We start from the raw sequence: 22,468 nt of genomic DNA on the forward strand, positions 1-22,468 counted from the left end.
TCTTCGCCTTGCCCCGGACACCCCACAGAACCTTTTGGATCGGCACAAAAAGCTGCAAAAATGAAGAAATCACCGCTACGTACGGGACTGCATGTAAAGCTACGGGCGTAAGTTACGGCATTTTCGTCCGCAAACAATGGTCTGGTTCATTTTTTACGCCGGCGCGTACGATCCGGGTGTAAGTTCGTACGTAGTGTGAACTGTGCAGCCGTACTTCGTATACTTTCCATTATACGCAAACTACGTAAGTGTCCGGCCGCTTATTCACGGAACGCGCTACGGCCGGAAACTTACGTCGTGTGAACATAGCCTTACACTGTATGGTACAACGGTTTTAGCTATGACAATGCACAATCCAGAATATGGTAAAGGAATTTTAGCTGAAAAGTTTGTTTTCAAAGCAATTCTAAGAAGAATTAAATGGAATGTAAGTATATATAGGCATCAATATTTGCAAATACGACACAGGAAATAAACTCACTGAACTGCTAAATCATCCATAAGTTGAGTTAAGTTTTTTCAACCAGTTTGCAAACATACTTTTAGATAACCGTCTTCCTTTGTTAAAACTGTTTGCACAGCAATGAAGGATGAAGGCTCTGAAACATGGCCCATATGTTTGCACCCAGAGCCCTACATCATATACTTAGGTAAGCCAAGGTGTCCCATAGATGATGTGTAAGCACTTCATACAAAACTAGAATAAGTCTATGTTTTCCTGATAGGTGAGTATGAACCCCCCCCCCCCGTAAGGTAACATAAAGCTCCTTCAGCCTCCCACCCCTCCAGACGACATCTAACACCCATCACCCGACCCCTCTGCCATACACACAACTAAACCCCCCCCCACCCATTCATGCAACTACAACTTTCCCCTCAAGCCATACACACAGCTACCCTCCCAGCAATACACGCAACTACCCCCCAGCCATACAAAAAACTACTGCCCCAGCCATACAAACAACTACCCCCATTCATACAAACTATCCCCCAGCCATACACACAACTATAATGACCTTTAGTTTTAACATAATAAAATAAAATAAAAGTTTACATTTTCTAAATAATTGTGGTTAAAATTGTCCTATTCTATATTACCTATCAGCTGAAATATTACAGAACTACAACCCCCAGAATAGCCTGATAGCTGAAGTATTACAGGACTACAACCCCGAGCATAGCCTGATAGCTAAAATATTACAGGACTAGAACCCTCAGCATAGCCTAATAGCTGAAATCTTACAGGACTACACCCCCTAGCATACCCTGATAGCTGATATATTGCAGGACTATAACCCTAGCATACCCTGGGGGTTGTAGTCCTGTAATATTTCTAAAGCAGTAAAGATCGCAGAAAGCACCTAAAGGTTGTGTAAAATCTGTAGCAGATATGGTATATGTCACAGTACTGTAAGCTTAAAACACACAGCTGTGGGCATCCCATGACATACAACGGCCTATATGCTGGACAAATATTATGTATTGAACATTTATACTGCAATAAGTTCCCAAACGGTCAGAGCACTACATTACTGACCTGACACAGCACTGTAATCTCCATAGAGTAATCCACTGATATACGCCCAGCACATAGGGTACATGTCATGTGCCGCACACAGGCTATATATACAATATATATATATATATATATATATATATATATATATATATATATATATACACATATATATAATTCATATGCTGCATACAGGCTATATGCTATATGCTGCACTGTGCACAATATTCACTTTAACTTTATTTTAGAATTTGGCACCGGAATATGTTTCTAAGTAGCCGTTCATTCACCCCAGCACACTTATGCATTAGGGGAGGAGACCCAACTCCGCCATGAGACCCAAAGCCATAGAATTACAAAGCGCTGGGTATTACACTGGAGACCAGTGCAATATTGATGGAGAGAGGAGCTCTGTCTCCTTTGCTTAGTTATGCACAGCAGGGAGACTCAGCAATCAAAAACATATTCTGGTGCTGAACTCAAAAGTAAATTACATTAGAAAAATTAACAACTGGAAGTAATGCATTATGCACAAAGCAACTTCCCGGTCTGTAGTCAGGTATATTAGTCACAGATTATGTACTAGTGTTCTATATATTGGACCACCAGAGCAGGGCAATTGGCCTGTTCACACATTTGGGCCCACATGACAATTCAATTACAACCCCCACCATGTATTACATTTTAATGCATGGTGTTGGTAGTAATCTAATCTCCATGTGTGTCCAAATGTGTTTTAACCCCTTAAGGAACCTGGTCAGTTTTATTGCGAAGATCACTGACACCATCCATTTTTATTTTTAAAACACTGACTGATTCCGGCAAACTGAGTCAGATTCTTCATGTGCAGCAGGTCGCTCTATGCACTAAAAGTGGACCCAGCGCCCCCAGTGTACCAATATTCCCTTTAAAGGGGAACTATCAGCATGTTAGATTCATCTAGCCCACTACTGGGCACGGGGCTCCGAGGAAGAAGGTATGTCTGTAACCTTTCTTCTTCCCCATTCCCGTGCTGTAAGGAGTGTGGATCTGCAGTGTTTCTACAGGAAAATGTGCAGCACAGAGGATTTATTGCATATTTTAACATCCTTAGGAATTAAATGGGAAAATCAGCAATAAATCCAATGTATTTCCCGGATGAAAATTGACACGCTGTGTTTGAGTGTATAGATGGGATTTCTCATCCCCTTCATTGCTCCTGTATATGGGACACATTTACCACACAGACATTTCAGGTGCAAAATTTGCAGCAGATAAATAACAAGTGACTTTAGCCCAAACCCAAACATATCTTTCTACTCCTTACACATAAAAAAAACATACAATAGCATACATACACACACAAACACACACACACACACACACACCACTTACATACAGAATCACACACATTTATACAAATAATATACACACATACACTGACCTCTGGATCTCTCATGCAATCCCTTCACCTGTCAGATCTTCTCCATCCAACATGGGGCTGCTGTGGAGGGGTAAGAAGCAGGGACAGGAATGCAGCTGGAGGAGGGGGGCACAACACAGGCAGCACTATAGGGAGGAGGGGGCCACTGAGAGGAGATGAGGGGGCCACTGGAAGGAAATGAGGGGGCCACTGAGAGTAGATGAGGGGGGCACCGAGAGAAGAAGACAGGGAACGCACAGAACAGGCAGCATGAGGCTGAAGGGTGCCGAGCTGCTGTTTGGCCACATCAGGCTGCTGTGCTGTGAGTCCCTTCCCCTTTTCTCTGACCGGACAGTGGAGGAAGGAGGAAGCTCTGGAGGAATGCAGGAGATGAATGGAGAATGTGCAGCATGTACTGGAATACTCCATGTTCTCCATTCTTTTATGCACCTGTATAAGGAGGCCAGGAAATTCAGAGTGTTATGGTCTGCACACATCTTCTCTCCTATTGGTCTGAACCTGCTTCCGGGTTGAATCTGGTGGAGGCCCCAGGGTCTTCTCCCGGACGACCCCACTCTCCCTCTTCTCTCCTCTCTGATAACAGAGTCTGGCTGAGACCCTATTATCAGAGAGACGCCGGCCACATTATCCACTACCCAGCCAAGCAGGGGCACCACGGCAGACAGCTGCACTACGCACCTAACTTATTCATAGCTGTTAAATGTGCTGTCTGTCTACAGGAGCGCCCCAAACAAACCACTATGGTATAAGAGGAGGTGACCAGCTGGGGGGTGCCCCTGCAGACAGGCAGCACATCTAACTTCTATATCTAAGTCAGGTGTGCAGTGCATCTCTCTGTCTACGGAAGCTCCCCCCCAGCTGGCCGGGAGTGACACCCCAAAGGCCGGCCCTGTCTGTAATCATTCTTACTAGAACAAAGCAATCTTAACAAAGCAATGTGCAATGTGCCCCTCAGTGTATGGAGCTTCGAACAGACTGGAATGCCCTCACGTCAGAGCGATAAGGTAGACGCTAGACAGCCGTTGCAACGTTTAACCTCAGTTTGTAACTTCCAGGTTTTGACTTCTCATCAGGATGGTGGTGTACAGTATGGAACAGCACAGCTTCATAGTGCGAACCTGTTGGTTTACCAATTTGTCTTAGTCATGTCAGAGTAAATTTAGGAAGAAATCTGGTCTTTGTGATGTATATCATACAGATGGAAGATGGTAAAGAAAATGGAAACAACAAATTGTCATAGCAGAGGCAATCCAAAAATGTTGCTGAAGCAGTTGCCTATGAAACCTCTGACATACTTAGCATAGGATAATGAGGAGATTTTATTTAACATGTCAAAAAGCTAAAAAATAAATAAATAAAATTGCATGTACTGTATATTATCACCCCGTCATTAACCTCTTCACGTCAGCAATCGGTATATATACTGTACATTCCTACTGCACATACCACGTGCAGCAGGAGCGTATATGTACGTTTCTGACTTTGAGAGGGGTTTGATGTGTGCGGTCCCACACACATCAGTGTCCTGGGGGCCCAGCATAATGACAGGCAGCTGCGATCCCGCAGCTGCCTGTCATTAACCTCTGTGCTGTCGGATCGGCCATCTGTGCATATAGTCTGCTCTCAGGCATAGCATAGATCAGTATATGCAATCTAATGATTGCATGTTTTAAAGTGAAAAAAGTTTTTAAAAGTATTTAAAAAAAACCCTTATAAACCCTCTAATAAAGTTTAATATACCTCCTTATTTAATTAATAAATAAACATATTGAGGAGATTTATCAAACATGGCGTAAAGTGAAACTGGCTCAGTTGCCCCTAGCAAACCAATCAGATTCCACCATTCATTTTCCAAAGAGTCTGTGAGGAATGAAAGGTGGAATCTGATTGGTTGCTAAGGGCCGGTTTCACTTTAGACCATGTTTGATAAATCTCCCACATTATATATCGAGTGCGGAATTGTCAGATCTATTAGGATATAACATTATTTCTCCCGCATGATAAACAGCGTAAATGAAAAAAAAAAAAAAACACACCAGGATTGCTGATTTTTTTTTTAATTATATATCAGAATTTTTTTTTGAAAAAGCGATCAAAACTTTTCTTTTACACCAATACAATATTTAAAAAAAACTAGAGATCATGGCACAAAAAATGGACCCCAACCAGCCCTGTAGGTGGAAAAATAAAAGAGCTATGACTCTTAGAAGGCGAGGAGGAACATTGCATTAATTTGACCCGGACAACCGTGCATCAATGGGCTCGGTCATGAAGGGGTTAATGAACTCAAAGCTAGTAATATGGAGAAAATCGTCAGATAATTTCACTGGTTCCAGGTATTTGTAAAGGACAAGAAAAGAATATCGGTCATCAGATGGATATTGCTTCATCCTAACAGAAGTGAATCTCCCTGTACATACTCTTACATTATCTGTCAGTGAATAGGATATATTTGGCAGCAAGGGAGCCATCAGAAAGGGGTGGGCACAAACAGTATTACTGTACCGCCTCTGTGACACTGTCGCTGGAAATTAAAGATAATTTTTAGCAAAAATGCCAGATCAGAGAAAGGAAATAAAGTTACATACATGTTGCTTGGTAAATGGGAAACTGGACACTGGCAGCACTTTGATATGCATATCCGTACTGGCAGTTTAAACTTTAAAACTTATCTCTCCCTATACTCTGTTGTAAACATTATGTTTATTATTACTGTTTACTTATTTATGAATAGAGATGAGCGAATACGATTCGATCAAGTAGGTATTCTATCGAATATTGCGGTATTCGAAAGATTCGAATTCAATCGAGTAGTGAGTCGAATAAGCGAGAAACATTCGAAAGCCCTCCCATCAACAAAGGATACAATACAAAGTCCTCCTGCTCACCCACAAGGCTCTCCACAGTGCTGCACCTCCCTATATCTCCTCCCTCATCTCTGTCTACCGTACTACCCATGCCTTACGCTCCTCTAATGACTTACGACTAACATCCACCTTAATCCGCACCTCTCCCTCCCATCTCAAGGACTTCACCCGAGCTGCACCAGTTCTATGGAATGCATTACCCAAGACTGTCAGACTCACCTCCAATACACGAAGTTTCAAACGTGCCCTCAAAACTCATCTATTTAAGCAGGCTTACCAGGTTCCCTAATTTTGACTGCTACCCTCAACCTCTCCCCCCCCCCACCGAACACACACACACCTACCTCCGCCACACACACACACACACACAGAAAGCATTTAAGCACCTAGACCTGTGCATGCAGGCATTGGTTGGTGACAGGTTCACCCACCCTTACCTGCACTGCCTTATTTATAAAGATGGCCGGACCATAAGAACAATGAAGCACTTTGCCTCTCTGCCATTCTGTCTCGCACCCCCTCCTGATAGTGTGTAAGCTCATGCATGAGAGCAGGGACCTCACTCCTCATGTATGGATAACTATATGTATCTCTCTGTAATGTCTATTTTTTGTCTATGTATGTACCCCCAGAATTGTAAAGTGCTGCTGAATCTGTTGGCGCTATATAAATAAAAATAATAATAATAATAATAATAATAATTATTATTATTATTATTATCATCACACTTGGCGCTTTTTTTAATCCAACGACCATGCAGGGAGGCTGTGAGGGACCCTGGGAGTACGCACACATTGGATAGCTGAACCACATGACCTCGAATCTTAAATACTGGGCTCCTGCCTCTTGACCGCAGATGAGCTTTTAACCTAGACAGGGAGAGATCTTGCAGCAGGGAGAGGTTTTAGTAGCGTTTTGGTTAGGCAGGCTTTAATTCAGAACCCAGAAGTCCTTTTCAGTGCTAATATCCAGCAAAAAAGTAATCTCTGAATCAAAAGCAATTCTCAGTGCTAAAAAATAGAGTATATAACAGCAGCAGCATCAGCAGGTGTATTCATTCCAGTACCCTGTGTGTACTGTTTCAGTAGCCCAGTAAAAGGCACGTGATACATATTGTTCCAGTAGCCCAGAAAAAGGCACGTCATACATACTGTTCCAGTAATGTTCGTACAGCATTACGCGTGATACGCGCGAATAACATGACGCTCTGCGGATGCACATTGGAATCATGTATGTAACACTGCGCAAGAAATACGAACGAAATGTGTTAAAATTGCATAAATGTTCGTAAAGCGTTCACAAATATTTTTCCTTTGCAACTGCAGAGAGTGGCATTATACTGCGATTTTGGGTGTTGGGTGCACCCAGGCATGCTCCCCCTAATGTCCCAGTGTCATTTGGAGGTGTTGGCATCGTTTAGGGAGGTTTCATGGGGAACTTGGTGACCTCCAAGTGGTCGAATTTTGATTTCCAAGTGCCACAATTTTTTTTCCCTTAGACTATAATGGGATCGAATACTCGTTCGAATAGTCGAATATCGGTGCCTATTCGATTTGAATTCTCGAACGTTGAATATTTCACTACTCGCTCATCTCTATTCATGAACTATTTACCATGAATCTCTGTATGTTTACATGGTATTTGGCCTCCGCCCACTAGGGGACATGTCTGGCGCCAAAAAAACATGTACTGTATTTAAAGTTACATATGCTGTGTACTGTATACCATTGAATCGGAGGAAGGCAATTATATTCCCGAAATGCGTTGTCCTTTTTATTGCTAGAATAATTGTATTTATTTTAATAAATAAGCTTTTTTTAGGTAAACTAAGCATCTGAAATGAGAAGATTCCTGCCGCAGTGCCTGAATATATGGTAAGCTTTTCTGAATTTCCTGACTGCATTGTACTAAGATTGGTGGATATGGAATAATGCTATGGAGTTGTTCTTTAGGGGGAAGCCTAGGCCTTTTAGTTTCAGTGATTAAATGGTCAGAGGAAGGCTACACTGAACCACGCAGCCAAGACATTGTTCTGATCAGCATCGGTGTCATTAGATTATGTTGTCGACAGATAGGTTAGCATAAAGCTAGTGACAGAGTCTCTTTAAAGCAAATGTACCATCAGGTACATTCACTTTAAGTATTACCCATGTATAAAACAGCACCGGTGCAGGGAATCTGTGCTGCTGTCCTTTTTTTGAACCATGGCCCGGTTCCAGTGTACGGCGCCACTCTAATCAGGGGTAACGGGCTGGGAGGGAAGCACTGGAGCCAGCCCGCCCCCAGTGGGAGGAATCCCCGGCCTCTCTATGACGGGGCTCTATTGATTCTAACGGAGCCGCCTCCAGTGGTTCACCCCCGGCTCAGTACTCATGAATAGAATGGCGCTGTACACGGGAACCAGCCGCGGTTAAAAAAAGCACTGCAGCACCGGCTTCCCTGCACCGGCACCATTCTATCCATGGGTAATACTTAAAGTGAATGTACCTGATGTACATTTGCTTTAAAGTACAATGGTTTTAGCTATGACAGTGCAGAATTCAGAATATGGTAAGGAATTCTAGCTGAAAAGACATTTTTGTTTATTTCATTGTTTTCAAAGCAATTCTAAGAAGAATTAAAAGGAATGTAGGTATATATAGGCATTAATATTTGCAAATACGACATGCGACATAAACTCATTGAACTCCTAAATCATCCATGAGTTGACGTAAGTTTTTACTTTTTTTTGTTTTTTGTTCCTTTGTTAAAACGCTTTCACAGCAGTGAAGGATAAAGGCTCTGAAACATGGCACATATGTTCAGTGTCGGACCGGGGTATCTAAGACCCACCAAAGGAAATTATCCTAGGGGCCCCCTAATGAAGAACCACTGAGAAACGACATGTCAGTTAGTGTTAGTGCAGGTTCTAAAGCTGGTGGGCCAGTCTGACACTGCATATGTTGACCTGGGAGTCAACACCAATCACAACTCACAATTACAACAGATGAAGGTAGATAACTATAATGCATATGTATTTTGAAGCCAAGTTGAACTTTTGGAACTTTATTGTCAATGTTTTGTTACAAGAGTAAACAATCCCAAAAAAATAGGTTGACTCATGTTCACCTGAAGTGCAGGGTCTAAGACATCCTTTGTTCTTTACTCAACCCCTTCAAGGAGATGGAGACTTAACCAGTTTGCAGTCCCCGGGATAGTCTTTAAAGGAGAAGTCCAGCGTTTTCTAAAAGCTGGCAGCCACCAGGGGGGAAATTGATTTCAAGTAAAAACTTACCTCTTCCTGTGCCAGCGGTGAGTTTAGGGGAGCGGCCACGGGACCCCTGGCAGGCTCCGGGATCTCCGGGGTGTCCATGTCATGACCTGGCTGATGGATTGGCCGCCCAGCCAGTCAGTGACTGGAGCGGGACACCGCTCCAGTCTCTGATTGGCCAAGCGGCCTGTCCATTAGCAGGGATAGGCATTTTCCTCCCAAGTCGTGACGTTATCACAACCCAGCGGGTTTAATAAACCAGTTACCAGCTGACCAGTACACAGGTGACAGCGGGCTAGGCTAAAGATGTAGTCAGGATAGATCTAGGTTGGCAACAGGACGATAAATGTTGTCAGTTCCAACATCAGTATCAGAAAGCAAAAGGTTGAAAATGGAACAGGTCAAGTAAAGTGAGATAAGCCAGGTCAAACACAGGAAATCACTGAAAATTTTAATGATAATATTAAAGAACTATTTCTCTTTAAGGTCCTAATACAGTGAAATCAGATACCAGATCAGGCCTTGCATCCAGAGCCCTACATCATATACTAAGTTAAACCAAGGCATATAGAAGATGTCCCATAGAAGATGTGTCAGCTCTGGATGGGTAAAGACACTTAAACATTTTTTATATTTTATTTACTGTACAAAAAATTCTCCCTCATCTCTACCTATACTCTTTACCTAATATTATTGTTTTATTATTACTTATTTATGAATAGCTATTGCATATAATGTGATTACCTTGTATCTCTGTGCTGTTAATGATTACATGGTATTTGGCCCGACCCACTAGGGGACATGTATGGCGCCAAAAGAGAACAAGTATTGAAAGGGAACCTTTCACCCCAGTACCCAGGGCAGAGCCCGCCCTACACCCCAGTAGAGCCCCCAATTCTTAACCCGTCCTGGTCTGCGCGCTCAATGTATAAATTAAAAGAGATGAGTTTGACGTCCATAGGAAATCACTGCTCCTGGTCATTAATGTGCATATTAATTGTAATTAATTTGGGGTAAATTTGTATACACATTGGTGGGAGGGGGTTTTATTAAGACCTGCATTTCCTTCACCAGTCTTAAAGATACCAGACGCAGGCTTGGAAACTGGTAGCAGCGGGGGAGCAAAATGGGTAAGTACACAAGTTTGTTGTGTTCCTTAAAACCTCAGCAACATGCCTAAATATGATTTGTCATCAGACTCCCCCCCCCCCCCCCTTTTTTTTCTTTTCAGGTAGAGAGCAAAGTAATTCAATATAAACATTATTATTCTATAATTTACCTTGATTTTCTTTCTAAAAAGAACTGTTTGCTTATAATAAAATGGTAATTATATTTCCTTTGAAGCAGGGAGAGTTCATGTTATTGTGTGTCATAAAGTCAAAAGAAGCCTGTATAGTGCAAAACAATATCTTAAACAAAGCCTTGCAAATGTCATCAAGCTGATTGGCGCAGTTATTTAGAGTTCTTCTAGTGTCCATTAGGGACTTGTAAGATAGCAATTTGCATTTGTTTTGTAGACACTTGTTCCACTTTCTACAAAATGTTATCTTGACTGATTTAACATAAATGTACTGTTGGCAAAATAATCTTTCCACAAAGACGGTCTAAACCTGCATTTACAGTTTCTCTGTTTTTGTACTGCAAAGCAGCTGATTGGTTACTTCCATAATAACTACACGCTGCAGATCTATAAATGTGTCTGAGGGTTAGAAGAGATCATAGGCTTGTCTTACCAACCCTCTGGACTGGACTAGACAGAATCCATCCATCATGGGGCAGGTTGGTCAATATAATGAAGCAGACAGATGTTCAGGAACAGATTCGAGGATTATATCCATTTCCTGTATTAGATCTATTACTTCACAGATTTTTTAAAGTTTTAGGCAAATTTGGAAAAATTTTATAAATTTAGAATGCTTTAAAAATAGAAGTATTGGTTTATTTTTATCAATTGATGTTAAATCAGTGTTTGATGTGACCACCCTTTTCCCATCACAACCCCATTACTTTTTTTTTTAGGTACACTTGTACACAGCTTTTGAAGAAACTAGTCAGGGAGATAGCTCCAAACATCATCATTTCCAGGACTCCTTGTTCTTCTGTATGCTGAAACTTGTTCTTAAAGCGACTCTGTACCCACAATCTGACCCCCCCAAACCACTTGTACCTTCAGATAGCTGCTTTTATTCCAAGATCTGTCCTGGGGTCCGTTCGGCAGGTGATGCAGTTATTGTCATAAACACAACTTTTAATCCGGCAGCGCTGTGTCTAACGGCCGGGGCTTACATTTGTATATGCATTAGGCTGGCACAACCTCTCTGTCCTTCCTCCCCACCCTCCTCATTATTTGGAATACTCCAGGCAGATTGCTTCCTATTCCCCACCTGTGGAAGCCCGACACATGGGCTGGATCGTTAATACACCTGTGCAAAGCTCAAACAGCAGTAAATGTTCCTGGATCATTCCTAATAATGAGGAGGGTGGGGAGGAAGGACAGAGAGGTTGTGCCAGCCTAATGCATATACAAATGTAAGCCTCGACCGTTAGACACAGCGCTGTAGGATTAAAAGTTGTTTTTATGACAATAACTGCACCCCCTGCCGAACGGACCCCAGGACAGATCTTGGATTAAAAGCAGCTATCTGAAGGTACAAGTGGTTTGGGGGGGGGGGGGGTCAGATTGTGGGAAAGCGAAAATCTTTTTTCTTTCAAATCAACTGGTTTTAGAAAGTTATATACATTTGTAATTTACTTCTATCCCAAAATTTCTGAATACTATATGTCATCTGGTGTCATATATATATATATATATATATATATATATATATATATATATATACTGCATTATTTATCATGATAATGTGACTTATACATCGCCATTCACACATCCTCTTTGCTTAATGCTGGATGTATACCTCAGGAAACTGGCAGAAAGGTATGTTTGGACCTTAGGCTTTGGTGTGCTTTTGGACAGAACTTAGTTTACTAGTGACTACATAAAGTTTCCATACTAAGTGTAAATGTCTTTTTATTATTATTATTATTATTATTATTATAGGACTATGGTGGCCTAGGTTTTTAAGTCCCTAAAAGATACATTTTACACTTGGGAAATGAACCGAATATTGTCACTAGTAGACTATGTTCTGTATGTCGATAACTTTTTGCTGGTATCTTTTGCTGTATACCAATCATGCAGAGCAAAGATGAGGTCTCAATGAGGCCTTATCTTTAATCTCACATGGAACTATAATATTGTTACAATTATATAATTATTTTTATTATTTCAGTTATCATTATGCTTTAACAATGCAGTTTTAAATAATTTCTGTATACTGATCTCTATATACATTCTTGATCCACATAAGCAGATTTGTGGATGTAACAGCTTTGCTTAAAGAGGACCTGTCACCCCCGGTGCCGGGGTGACAGGCTCCTGACCTCCCGTTAGAGCCCCCTATACTCACGTGATCCCGCCGGGTCCCGCGTCTGGAGATGGTCAGGTCACGGAGATATCGGCGCCCGAAGCCCGGCGCGCGCGCTCCTCAGATGAGTCCAACACTCATAGAGAATGATAGGAGAGTCCAGCGCTCCGTCATTCTCTATGAGCGTTGGACTCATCTCTCAGCGCGTGCGCCGGGCTGCAGCGACTTAGATCTCCGTGACCCGACCATCTCCAGAAGCGGGACCCGGCGGGATCATGTGAGTATAGGGGGCTCTAACGGGGGGGCCGGGAGGCTGTCACCCCGGCACGGGGGGGTGACAGGTTCCCTTTAAAGCTAATGTGCCATCAGAAAATGACCTATTGTTTATATCCAACATATTTTTAAAGATTTTTTTTATTCACGCATAGTTGGGTCAAAAAGGCAGAGCAGAGGCGGGGCCTAGAGCATCTATGCCCTAGGCCTGAAACTCTTTCTTATTGCTGCCCATTCTTCTTCTAACTACACCCCAGGGAAGGTAGGCTGGGCAGTAAGAAGAGAGAGGCCTTGCAGGCCTAGGGCAAGGATGCTCTAGGTCCCACCATTTTAAACCTGCACCACCCAAATAAAAGATCTTTTTACCGGAATTACGGTATCAGGAGGAAAACAGACCCCAGCACGAGCCATGGATTCCTTAAGGCTAAATAACAGTAATGGGGGGGGGGTTTCAGAACAAGGTCACAGAGTATATTCACTACTGTTTTTCATTAATCTTAATGGGGCAGGCTCTGCCCAATAATGTCTAAGTCTATAGGGCTTGCTGTAAAGCATATCACAACCATAGGCAAGATGGCTGCCCCCACAATAATGTTCAAAAGAATGAAATACAAAAATTACAATTTAGAACTCAGAAAAAGATTAGAAAGAAGGAACATGTTAAAAAAATCTAAGCGATACATTTCCTTTGAGGGCACCATGGGCCAAGGGCTGTGTGCAAAGTAATTGACAAGGTCAACAGTGAATGTGCCACCTTGATAATATATATAATATTTTCATAAATAATATGCCCCATAAGTTAACCATAAGTTCAATGGTCAATAATGTTTGAAAACACTTCCCTTCCCCATTTGATGGCCTATGTGATTCCTAACACTGCAAACATTCCAGTTACAAAATGACTTCTTACCCCCAGAAAACTGCTCAACTCCTTTCTGCAATCTGCTATTCACTTTCTGTTGTTAGAGGAATTCTGTCTCTTGTAACAAACAGACCGGGGCAAAACACAGAACGTGAGGGAAGGCTTACTGTTATGTTCAATTTCCCCCCTAATCTCAGCAGCAGCCGCAGTAGTTCAGTACTTAGTGCAACCCCTTCATTGCTATGCTGCTGCTGTTTATTTTATTTCTGGTCACACAGATCCTTGCAAAGACAGCACATCAGAAACTCCTTCTTCCTCCACCTGCCTTCTATAGGAATGTACTGTAAATCATCCCCCAGCACAGTGCCAACCTTTTCAACCGAGTACACATTTACCAGCACTATGTCATGGAAAGCAGTAAGGACTAGGTGCAGTGAGTGATCAGAGAATTAAGGGAAAGAAAGTCCCTATATAAATATTACTGCAAACAGGCCAACCCTGGACCCACTGCCTGTTCAAAAGAGTTTACTTAGATGAAACTATGAATTGTACTACCAGGCTGCACAATTAATCTCTGGATTCTGAATGTTAAATTCATCACTGTGCACCACATAACACCTGTTTGCACAGGGTGCTCTATGCAGCTCATGAGCATAATTTAAAGGAGAAGTTCAGCCATTTATAAAATCAAGCAGCTGGCAGGGGGAAACTGATTACAAGTGCAGCCTTACCTCCCTGTGCCCGGGGTGAGTGACGGGACTGACTTCGGGACCCCCTGCAGGAAGGCATTTTCCTCGTTGTGAGTCGTGACCTCAGGAAAAGGTCTGACCCAACTGATATACTGACCACTCAGTGACTGAAGCAGCATCCCGCCACAGTCACTGACTGGCTTAATGGCCAGTCCATCAGCTCGGTCGTGACTTGTCAGCGCCAGAGATCCTGGAGCCCAGCATGGGTCCTGAGGCCAGTCTTACCGTTCACTAGAGATGAGCGAACTTTTCAAAAGTTCGTCCCGACCGGACTTCCGGATTTTTTCGGAAAGTTCGGTTCGACCGAATTTCGGATTTCGTCGGATTTCATAGTTTAACCCCTTAAGGTCAATGCCAATTTTCGTTTTTGCGCTTTTGCTTTTTCCACTTTATGTTTAAAAAGCCATAGCACTTGCATTTTTTCACCTAGAAACCCACATGAGCCCTTATTTTTTGCGCCACTATTTGTACTTTGCAATGACAGGCTGAATTTTTGCATAAAGTACACTGTGAAACCAGAAAAAAATTTAATGTGTGGTGAAATTGAGAAAAAAAACTGCATTTATTTTATTTGGAGGGTAATTGTTTCTACGCCATAAACCCTGGGGTAAAGGGTCGTTACGATTAAAACGATATATAACATGTATAACTTTTCTTTTATCTCATGACCTGTAAAAAATTCAAACCATTGTTAACAATTTTACGTTCCTTAAAATAGCTCTATTCCCATGCTTATAACGCTTTTATCCTTTGGTCTATGGGGCTGTGTGAGGTGTCATTTTTTGCGCCATGATGTTTACTTTCTATCGGTACCTTGATTGCGCATATGCGACTTTTTGATCACTTTTTATAAAATTTTTTCTGGATTTGATGCGACCAAAAATGCGCAATTTTGCACTTTGGAATTTTTTTGCACTTACGCCCTTTACCGTGCGAGATCAGGAATGTGATAATTTAATAGTTGGGGCGATTACGCGCGTGGCGGTAACAAACATGTTTGTTTATTTGTTTATTTATTTATATTTATAAAATGGAAAAAGGGGGGTGATTTGGACTTTTATTAGGGGAGGGGATTTTTTATTAATAAAAACACTTTTTTACTTTTATTTTTACTGTAACTAGAAGTCCCCCTGGGGGACTTGTATATACACAGCACTAATCTCTCATAGAGATCAATGCTGTGTATATACACAGCGAAGATTATTGTACTCGTTGATAGATTGCTGTGGCCTGCTGCAGGCCACAGCAATCTATTGCCGAGCCAGGATCAGCGTCATTGCGACGCTGAGTGCCGGCCAGAAGACCGGATTTTCCCCCCCATGATGAGATCCGACCCACTAGACACCAGGGACGTGCAGTACAAAGCACTTCAATGCAGTTGTCAGGTTTGACAGCTGCATTGAAGTGCTTAATTAGCCGGCGCGGCAACGGAACCCGCGTCAGCTAATAGAGGCACTGCCGGCTGCATCCGGGAGTGGTGCCGTTCAGAGCGGGGTCCCGGCGGGACCCCTCTCTGAACTCCCCCTGCGCCACCATGGCGTACCAGTGCAAGATCCCTGTGCAAGATCCCTGCTCTAGTGCAAGATCCCTGCTGATTGGATGTGTTCTGGGCATCATGGGAAAGCGCTTCTCCCGCCCGGAACACTTCCTGCTTTCTAGAATGGTGGCTGCCATTTTAGAAAGCAAGAAAAAAAATCGGAGCGGATTTTCAAAAATCCGAATCTGATCGGACTTGGATTTTTGGAAAAATCCGAACCAGATCCCATACCGGGCGAACCGGTTCACTCATCTCTACTGTTCACCTTGGGCAGGAGGAGAGATAAGTCCATACTTGAAATCAATTTCCCCCCTGCCCCTGCCGGCTGCCTGATTTTATAAATCGTCAGACTTATAATAATAATAATAATAATAATAATAATAATAATAATAATAATAATAATGACAGTTATCTGGAATGAACTCTCATGTGAAAGGGCATGTAGAACTATACAGACTGTGGTAATACTGGTACCATCCAGATATTTAACTAATGAGTATCTTAAACACAGTTTATTTATATAAACTACATACTAAGCACATGACAACATGCCCTCAAACTGTGTGCAAAAGTTTGCAAACAACCTTGAATATAGAAGATTTGCCAGACAAGATTACTTGGTTGCTTATATTTTTTCACAATAGAATCTTATCTCATGGCCTTTTAAGCATTTACTGAAAAATAACTAGACATTGTTACCTTTTGAATAAGGCAATGGCAAAAGGCAATATCACGTTACAAGAATACATTCTGCCATGCAAGGACAACTAGTGGACAGATACTAATGAATAGGACAGTTAAAGGGGTTATCCAGTGCTACAAAAACATGGCCACTTTCCCCCTACTGTTGTCTCCAGTTTGGGTGGGGTTTTGAAAGTTCCATTGAAGTAAATGGAGCTTAATTGCAAACTGCACCTGAACTGGAGACAACAGTAGCGGGAAAAGTGACCATGTTTTTGTAGCGCTGGATAACCCCTCTAATATATTTATTACGTGTGAAGGAGTTGTCTAGTAAAGAATTTAATATCCACATTTGTCCAGTCTTTTTCTGGATGTGACAAATCAGCAGCTACCTCACCAGGCAGGGTTGGAGTTTGGGGACCCTCAGGGAAGCTTCGGATCCCACACATAGGCCCAGTTCACACTGAGCAAAAACGGCGGAATTTCGCAGTGGAGCGCTGCCTCATGTCAATTCTTTGAACAGGAAGGGGAGGAAGCGGAGGCGCGCCCTCCCATTCAGACACTGCAGCATGGCAGGATTCCACCATGGCATATTATGGTGGCATACTATGTGGATTTAATAAGAGTGACCCAAGAGAATTGGTTATTAGAATGAAAAGTGGGCAATATAAACTACTTACCATGCCAATTGGCCTTTTTTTTTAGACAACGGTTATTATTTATACAATTGTAAATGATCAAAATTAGGGATGGTCCGAACCCCCCGAACGCTCGGCATCACATCCCGCTGTCTGCCCGCTCCGTGGAAAACTGGGATACAACCTATGGCTATGGCTGTATCCCAGTTTTCCAGACGGTCCTCCCGCTGGATCCGCCCGCTGCACGGAGCGGGCAGACAACGAGAATCATTACCGAGAGTTCGGGTTCGTATGAACCCGAACCGAACTCTGTTCGGACCATCCCTAATCAAAATACATTGTAAATTATCAAAATATTTTCACATTTTAATGGGTATATTTCCACTTGTTTTGTTATTATAGTCTAAAGATCTTGAAGATTCTGGGAATGACTTTGGTGATCAAAATGAAAATCAAGACTCACATTCATTTCAATATATGCATGTCAAGCTTGAAGAACATGTCCAACCAGAACTTTCCACTAAAGAACTAATCACTGAGAAAACCAGGGAATACTGTAAAAGTGGCCCGAAACTCATTGCTAATTTTTTTCTAACACTCTTCCCTGTACTCCAATGGTTGCCACGTTATAAGATCAAGGAATACCTACCTGGTGACATCACATCTGGCATCATTGTAGGCATTGTTACTATTCCACAGTCAATTGCTTATTCTCTTTTGGCCAACCAAGACCCAATCTATGGATTATACACCAACTTCTTCTGCTGCATAATCTATTTCTTGACAGCAACATCCCGCCATAATTGTGTTGGAACATACGGAGTGCTATGTTTGATGGTAGGAGAGTCTGTGAACAAGCAGCTAAAAGCTGCAGGTTACATTACAGATGGGACCACCTCAACGTTAATAAACTCAACACTTATCAATGGAACTATATGTGATAAAAGCTGCTATGCCATTACAGTGGCCACATCTTTAACTTTCATTGTTGGTGTGTACCAGGTGAGTAGACATTGTAACAAGAAAACTAATAAAAACTTCAAAGGCAAACATTTTGCTCCCCAAATGGCCTCTGGCCTAATGATGCATTATCATTTTCCACAGTGATATATTGTGGCATAGACCGGAGCACGGCCTAATTACATTTAAAGGGAATATGTCAGCTCCTGGACCCTACCTAAGATGCTGACAGTGTGATGTAGCTTGCAGCCCCCAGTGAGCATGGGGCCTTTTTGGTAATTTTCCGTGCAGCGGAATTTTATGTCTCCTACTGTACTAAAGAGTCACAGAGCAGTTGTTCGTGCCATACTCTGGAATGCATCCTCCTCCCTCTTCATGAATAATCCGTGCTCCATGCTCCTGCTCGCTCAGCTGTCAGATTGCAGATCAGTCGTCTGTAGGCAGTTTATGTCTGAAAGAAACACTCAGGTATAATTGAATCTCTTCACCCAAATGTGTTGGAGCTGTGGTCTAGGGGTAACTCACCTGTCTAGAGACCTGCCAGCAGTTCAATCTCTGGTTCAAATCCCCTCATGGAAATTAAATAGATGACTCTTTTCTTCTCATTATTGTATCATTTTTAAGGCTATGTTCACACACAGTATTTTTGCTCAGTATTTTGGTCAGTATTTTGCAACCAAAACCAGAAGTGGATTGAAAACACAGAAAGGCTATGTTCTCACACTGTTGAAATTGAGTGGATGGCTGCCATTTGATAGCAAATAATTACTGTTATTTTAAAACAACATCCAATATTTGCCATTAAATGACGGCCATCTGCTCAATTTCAACAGTGTGAGAACATAGCCTTTCTGTGTTTTCAATCTACTTCTGGTTTTGGTTGCAAAATACTGACCAAAATACTGAGCAAAATACTGTGTGTGAACATAGCCTTAAAAATGATACAATAATGAGAAGAAAAAAAAGACATTTAATTTATTTATATTTAATTTCCATCAGGGGATTCGAACCAGAGAATGAACTGCTGGCAGGTCTCTAGACAGGTGAGTTATCCCTAGACCACAGCTTGGGAGAAGCCATTCTCTCAGACATAAACTGCCTACAGAGGACTGATCTACAATCTGACAGCTCAGCGAGCAGGAGGCCGGGCAGCATTGATTATTCATGAAGAGGGAGGAGGATGCGGCACGAACAACTGCTCTGTGACTCTTTAGTACAGTAGGAGACATAAGATTGTACATAACCCGCTGCACAGAAAATTACCAAAAAGGCACCACGCTCACTGGGGGACTAGCAGCTACAGCACACTGTCAGCACCTCAGGTAGCGCCCAGGAGCTGACAGATTCCCTTTAAAAATACCTATGGGGGGAGGGGAAGGGAAAGGGGTTGTAAACTGGAGCTGACAAATTCTCTATAAAGATAAATGGTAAAAAAAAGTGAATTATTAAAATATAAAAAATATTTTTTTAACTATTTTTTTATTTCAATTGCAGATCCTAATGGGGATATTTCAGCTAGGCTTTATCTCCATGTATTTGTCAGAACCCTTGCTGAGTGGCTTTGTTACTGGGTCATCCCTCACTATTCTGACCTCCCAAATGAAGTATCTCCTCGGCTTAAAGATTCCTCGTCGTGATGGGGCAGGGGCTCTAGTTATGACTTGGGTCGACATCTTTTCAAATATAAAAAATACCAATATATGTGACTTAGTAACTAGCATAATTGCAATAATCACTATTGTACCTGTCAAAGAAATTAATGATAGGTTTAAGAGTAAGATGAAAATCCCCTTTCCAGTGGAATTGATTGTCATTATTGTGGCCACACTAGTTTCCTATTACTTTAACTTTAATACCAAATATAAGTCCTCAGTGTGTGGCAGCATTCCTACTGGTTTCAAGACTCCCAAGGCGCCAGACTGGAGTCTAATTCCAAGTATAGCTGCCGATGCGGTTCCAATTGCAATAATTGGTTTTGCCATGACTGTATCCCTCGCTGAAATCTTTGCCAAAAAACATGGCTACACAATTCGGACCAATCAGGAGATGATTGCCATTGGTATGTGCAACCTAATTCCGTCTTTCTTTTACTGTTTTTCCAGCTGTGCCGCCCTTGCTAAAAGTCTTCTAAGAGAATCTACTGGTTCAAATACACAGCTCAATGGCATAATCAGCTCTGCTGTTTTGTTGCTTGTACTGCTTGCTATCGCTCCTTTGTTTTATTCATTACAAAATTGCATTTTGGGCGTCATCACTATTTGTAGTCTTAGGGGAGCTTTAAGAAAGTTTTTAGATACTCCAAATATGTGGCGGATAAGTAAAATTGACACATTGGTCTGGTGGGTCAGCATGTTAGCATCTTCCTTAATTTCGACAGAGATTGGGCTACTGGTGGCTGTTTGCTTTTCTATGCTTTGTGTAATCCTTCGTACGCAGAGGCCTAGGGCAACTTTATTGGGTAAAGTCAGTGGGACAGAGATATATGAGGATCAGTTCACTTACAAGGAAGTGAACACTATTCCTTATGTTAAAATCTTCCGCTTTGATGCCTCTCTATACTATGCCAACAAAAACTATTTCAGGGACTCTCTATACAGCAAGATTGGTATTAACCCATCTTTAGTGGCTTCTTTGCAAAGGAAAGCCAAGAAGGAAGAGGAAGCAGCAGCAAGAGAAACAAGCAATAGGTTCATAGCCAGGTTTAATTTGATTAAAACGGTACAGAAACCTCAGATACCTTCTAAAACTTCAGTCCCCCAGCTTGATATTCACTCACTTATAATTGATTGTGGTGCCATGCAATTTATAGACACGGTTGGCCTTGGTATTCTCAAAGAGGTTCGCAAAGACTATGAAGAGATTGACATTCAAGTGTTCCTTGTAAACTGCAACCCATCAGTGCGCCATTCCCTTCATGATGGGGGATATTTTAGCAACACAAGTGGTGATGTAGAGTTGTTGGCTTTTCATAGTGTGCATGATGCTGTCACATTTGCCGAAAGAAAGTTCCGTGAAAAACAAAAAGAAATTCAGTTAAGGGATAATGCTTTCTCTTTTGACCCAGCCCAAACTATCAGTGATGACTTAAGAAATTAGGGAATACTTTAAAAGATTGAGGAGAAATTCCCTCAAAATCCTTTTAAATATCACATATATGGAGATCTCAGTCACTTATCTTTGTAGATATTCATTTTAAGCAAATGTTTAATCCAGTGTGAGACAGCCAAACAGAAAAAGACCTGCACTATGCTTTTTATTCTGCTTTTATTCAGTTTATTACAGTTCAGTACCCGGACAGGATGCTGTTTATTATTAAGCAACAACTAAATCTTTCACCAAGACATTGCAAAAAGCCTCACTTTAGCAATCTGATTGCAAGGCATATGCCCCTCCCAAAGGGAAACAAATATATATATTTTTGATGCATAGATAATAGTTAATTCCCATTCTCCCAGGAGGAAACATTACCACCACAGAATAATTAATATTACTACAACCACATAATGACTCAATATAGTATAATGACCCAATATAGTGACCATATAGCGTTGTGTACCAGTTATACATAGTCTCTTCACAGATCATGAATAATTACAGTACACAATAGTTAAATCCAGTGACTTCACAGTTTATATCTCCCTAGAATATAATAATTCACTTGGCCTGTCTTTTTTACATTTGGCTTGCATCTGTACAGTTCCTACCGAGACAACTTTAGTTCCTCACTTTTTAGCACCCTACATATCTTTTCCTAACTTATACAAATTACCCATCCTGCTGTGTACTACTACAGTACATAATTTTAAATGAGTTTCAGCTGAAAAAAATAATTGGTGTGTAGTACATAAAATCAGGTTAAGTTCAGGTAAAAAATTTTGTAATGCATTTATAAAAATATTTGTGCAGAGCTATGAAATTACATTTATTATGCTAGTGCGGTGCTATAACTAATTATGTTGTATAATTATCCCAGTGTCTTTCATCTGTGTAACAGTTTTAGGCTATGTTACCACAGTGTAAAAATAAGGGCAAATAACAGCTATTGCTTAATAACATCGGCCGTTATTTGCCCTTATTTTTACATTTTGGAAACATAGCCTTAAGGTGCTCTTAGTTTTCATATTTTTATGGGTTCTTTCTTAATATATTGTATGTTAATAAAGATTGGATTTATATACATTGATGATTTGGTAGTATGATTTATTTGATCGAGGCTAATCCTATATGGTATACTTCTCATTGATGGCAGAATCCTAGTTTAAAATCTCAGCAACTCCATTCTGTGCC

At 41.5% G+C, this 22,468-nt stretch overlaps 1 protein-coding gene across 1 annotated transcript; it reads left to right on the top strand.

Annotated features, from left to right (window-relative positions):
* Positions 1 to 346: 346 nt before the first annotated feature.
* LOC138782954 (sulfate transporter-like) lies at positions 347 to 21,277 on the top strand. Its single transcript, XM_069956988.1, has 3 exons — positions 347 to 427; positions 17,624 to 18,223; positions 19,676 to 21,277. The coding sequence occupies exons 1-3, from the start codon at positions 347 to 349 to the stop codon at positions 21,275 to 21,277; spliced, it is 2,283 nt and encodes a 760-aa protein (XP_069813089.1).
* The last annotated feature ends 1,191 nt before the right edge of the window (positions 21,278 to 22,468 follow it).

This window comes from Dendropsophus ebraccatus, chromosome 1 (assembly GCF_027789765.1).
Source record: "Dendropsophus ebraccatus isolate aDenEbr1 chromosome 1, aDenEbr1.pat, whole genome shotgun sequence".
Classification (NCBI taxonomy): domain Eukaryota; kingdom Metazoa; phylum Chordata; class Amphibia; order Anura; family Hylidae; genus Dendropsophus; species Dendropsophus ebraccatus.

What these genes read in the sequence shown, in the direction of transcription:
- LOC138782954 (XM_069956988.1), top strand. Translation starts at nt 347, where the DNA reads ATGCACAATCCAGAATATGGTAAAGGAATTTTAGCTGAAAAGTTTGTT. An exon ending in TAAGAAGAATTAAATGGAAT is followed by an intron (nt 428 to 17,623) that starts GTAAGTATATAT and finishes TTGTTATTATAG; the next exon opens with TCTAAAGATCTTGAAGATTC. An exon ending in TCATTGTTGGTGTGTACCAG is followed by an intron (nt 18,224 to 19,675) that starts GTGAGTAGACAT and finishes TTTCAATTGCAG; the next exon opens with ATCCTAATGGGGATATTTCA.